This window comes from Calypte anna, chromosome 5A, assembly GCF_003957555.1.
Source record: "Calypte anna isolate BGI_N300 chromosome 5A, bCalAnn1_v1.p, whole genome shotgun sequence".
Classification (NCBI taxonomy): Eukaryota; Metazoa; Chordata; class Aves; order Apodiformes; family Trochilidae; genus Calypte; species Calypte anna.
In genome coordinates, this window is record NC_044251.1 from 20477372 (window position 1) to 20480753 (window position 3382).

General features: G+C 62.1%; 1 protein-coding gene across 1 annotated transcript; it reads left to right on the forward strand.

The window, feature by feature from the left end:
- Nucleotides 1-329: 329 nt before the first annotated feature.
- On the forward strand, nt 330-3083 carry FOS (Fos proto-oncogene, AP-1 transcription factor subunit). Its single transcript, XM_030452090.1, is given in 9 exon segments — nt 330-650; nt 1087-1264; nt 1267-1331; nt 1447-1554; nt 1682-1951; nt 1954-2011; nt 2014-2091; nt 2094-2215; nt 2218-3083. Coding segments are annotated over 9 exon segments (1092 nt in total). The 5' UTR covers nt 330-509; the 3' UTR covers nt 2290-3083.
- Nucleotides 3084-3382: the final 299 nt, after the last annotated feature.

A 3382-nucleotide genomic window follows, 5' to 3' on the forward strand; every position in this document is an offset into this window, starting at 1 on the left:
CTTCACGTCAGTCACACCCCCTCGCAACAGGATGTAGTCCCATATAAGGAATCCTGCGTCAGTGGTTCCCGACCCCGGCCCTAAACCACTCCCGCGGGGGGGGGAACCCCGCCGCCAGCCTCCCTCTCGCACCGCCCCGGCCGCTCCCCCCGCGTCGCCTCCCCCCTCCTGCCCCTTGCCGCGAGGGTCCGCTTCCGCGGGAGGCGGCGGCCGGCGGCGCGCGGGGCGGATCCCGGGTGCCGGCGCAGGGGCGGGAGCAGGCAGGTGCCCCCCCGCGGGTGCGGGTGGCGCTTCCCTAGTGGACGTCGCGGGAGGGTATAAAACGGAGGCGCCTCACGGTACTCCAGCAGCTGAGGCAAGCCCCAGCGGCGGAGCGGACAAGACGCGCGGCGCGGATCGGACAGAGGGACGCACGCAGCCGGCCCCCTCCTCGCCTCCTTCCTAAGAGCGCTTCTCTACTATCGCATCGCACCGCCCTGCACCGCCGGCTTTGCGAGCACCGAGCCGACATGATGTACCAGGGCTTCACCGGGGAGTACGAGACGCCCTCCTCTCGCTGCAGCAGCGCTTCCCCGGCCGGGGATAGCCTAACCTATTACCCTTCCCCGGCGGACTCCTTCTCCAGCATGGGCTCGCCCGTCAACCCACAGGTGAGACGGGGGACACGCCGGCTGCGCCCTCTCTATGAGACGGGAACACCCGGCAGGGGACGGGACGGGATCGCGGGACTAGAGCAGGTGGCGCGGGGTTTCGGTGCTGCCCGCGGAGGAGGGCAGGCTGTGGCGGGCTAGCCCTGGGCTAGGGGAGCGGCCCCGGTGCCGCGGCGAGCCGGGCGGGGGAGCCGTGGCCCGGACGGCGCTCTGCGGCGGGTGTGTAAAGCGGCTTCATTGATAAAAACGCGAGTTCATTGAGGAGACTCCGGAGCAGCGTCTGCGTCAGCGCAGACGTCAGAGATATTTATAACAGGCCGCTCTCGTGTGGAGCCGGCGCTGCAGCGCGGCGCCGCGGCCGGCGCGGCCCGAGGGTGGCAAGGAGCGGTCCGTACGACCCGCTGACGGCAGCCTTCCCTCTTCCTCTGTCCCGCAGGACTTCTGCACCGACCTGGCCGTCTCCAGCGCCAGCTTCGTACCCACGGTGACGGCTATCTCTACCAGCCCTGATCTGCAGTGGCTGGTGCAGCCCACCCTCATCTCTTCGGTGGCCCCCTCCCAGAGCCGCGGGCACCCCTACGGCGTATCAGCGCCCGCCCCCGCCGCCTACTCCCGCCCGCAGTACTGAAGGCGCCGGGCGGCCGCGGGCAGAGCATCGGCCGCAGGGGCAAAGTCGAGCAGGTAAGCGGGGCCCGAAGTTATTGGGGTGTTTGTGGAAGCAAACGGGGGGGAGGGAGCGGCGGGCGGGCGCGGCTGGCGGGCTGGCGGTGGGACTGAACGGCCTCTCTACCCACAGCTGTCCCCTGAGGAGGAGGAGAAGAGAAGAATCCGCCGGGAAAGGAACAAGATGGCAGCAGCCAAGTGCCGCAACCGGCGGCGGGAGCTCACCGACACGCTGCAAGCGGTAAGTGCTGCTCGGGAGGCGGGGTGGGGGGTACCCAGGAGGAGGAAGGGTGGCAAGAGGGGGGAGGGGAGGGAGATACTCCAGCCGGTGGTGCTGGCCCTGGCTAACAGCCCTGCGCTCTCTGCAGGAGACCGACCAGCTGGAGGAGGAGAAATCGGCGCTGCAGGCAGAGATCGCTAACCTGCTGAAGGAGAAGGAGAAACTGGAGTTCATCCTGGCGGCCCACCGGCCCGCCTGCAAGATGCCCGAGGAGCTGCGCTTCTCTGAGGAGCTGGCGGCTGCTACCGCGCTGGACCTAGGCACCCCCAGCCCCCCCGTGGCCGAGGAGGCTGCCTTCGCTCTGCCGCTGATGGCTGAAGCCGCACCGGCCGTGCCGCCCAAAGAGAACGCAGCGGCGGGCTGGAGCTGAAGGCTGAGCCCTTCGACGAGCTGCTTTTCCCCACGGGGCCACGGGAGGCCTCCGCTCCGTGCCCGACATGGACCTGCCTGGAGCCTCCTCCTTCTATGCGTCGGACTGGGAGTCACTGGGCGCCGGGACCAGCGTGAGCTGGAGCCCCTCTGCACCCCTGTGGTGACCTGCACCCCGTGCCCCAGCACCTACACCTCCACCTTCGTCTTCACCTACCCTGAGGCGGATGCCTTCCCCAGTTGCGCTGCCGGCGCACCGGAAAGGGCAGCAGCAGCAACGAGCCTTCATCCGACTCCCTCAGCTCTCCCACCCTCCTGGCCTTGTGAGGGGCTTCAGCATTGACTGACCTGCCGGGCCCCCTCCCCTGCCCGTGCATCCCCACGGACTCGCCGCTGTGCCCCATGGGGCTCCCCGGGGCCTGGGGAGGGCCCTGCCACTGCCACCCCCCCATCTGGCCTGGTGCCCTGGGGCTGCAGAGCACCCACACTGAGGCCCTCGTACCTCTTCCAGAGATGTAGCAAATCGCATGGAGTTTGGTCTCGTCCCCAACGGCCCATCCATGAGAGCTGGTAGTCTGTAGCATGTCCCACATGGCTGGGTAGGTGACTCCCTCCCTTCCTTAGTATCACTAGCATTAATTAATTAATCTCTTGGTTTTAAATGATTGGAATTAAACCTGGGTGCTGGGTATCTCCCAACTTGTATCTAGTGCAGCTGATTAATAATAACTACTGTGTTCCTGGCAATATTGTGTTCTGATAACTTAGCAATGACCCCATTTTATGTGGGGGGAAAGAGACTCTATTTTATTTTCTAGTAGGTAGATAAATAGCTATATCCATGTACTGTAGTTCTACATCAATGTTCATTGTAACTTTACTGATCATGCATTGTTGAGGTGGTCTGAATGTTCTGACATAAGTTTTCCATGAAAACGTTTTTATTGTGTTTTTAATTTATTTATTAAGATGGATTCTCAGATATTTATATTTTTATTTTATTTTTTTCTACCTTGAGGTCTTTTTTGACATGTGGAAAGTGAAATTGGATGAAACTTAAGCATTGTTTGCTTATTATTGTTCAGAGACATTGTCAATAAAAGCATTTAAGTTGACTGCTAGAGCTGTCCTAGTGTTACCTTTTCTTCTATGTGACCCTGAAGGGGTTTCCTATCCTCTAATTTAGGCTGGACTGCATAAACTGCAGAGGGGTTCCAGCTGCCTGGGAACAGGTTGCATTAGGGCAGGAATACCATTAAGGTCAGACCTGTCCTTGCTGTTAGTCAGGGCTGGCTGTGGCTATGCCCTTCCCACCCTCCCCAGTGGGCAGTGGGGCTGCTACTTGTGGCCTTACCCATCTGATCTTACTGGATCTGGTCCCCTCCTGTGCCTCTGTGTCATCCACTCTGGCCATTCTGGA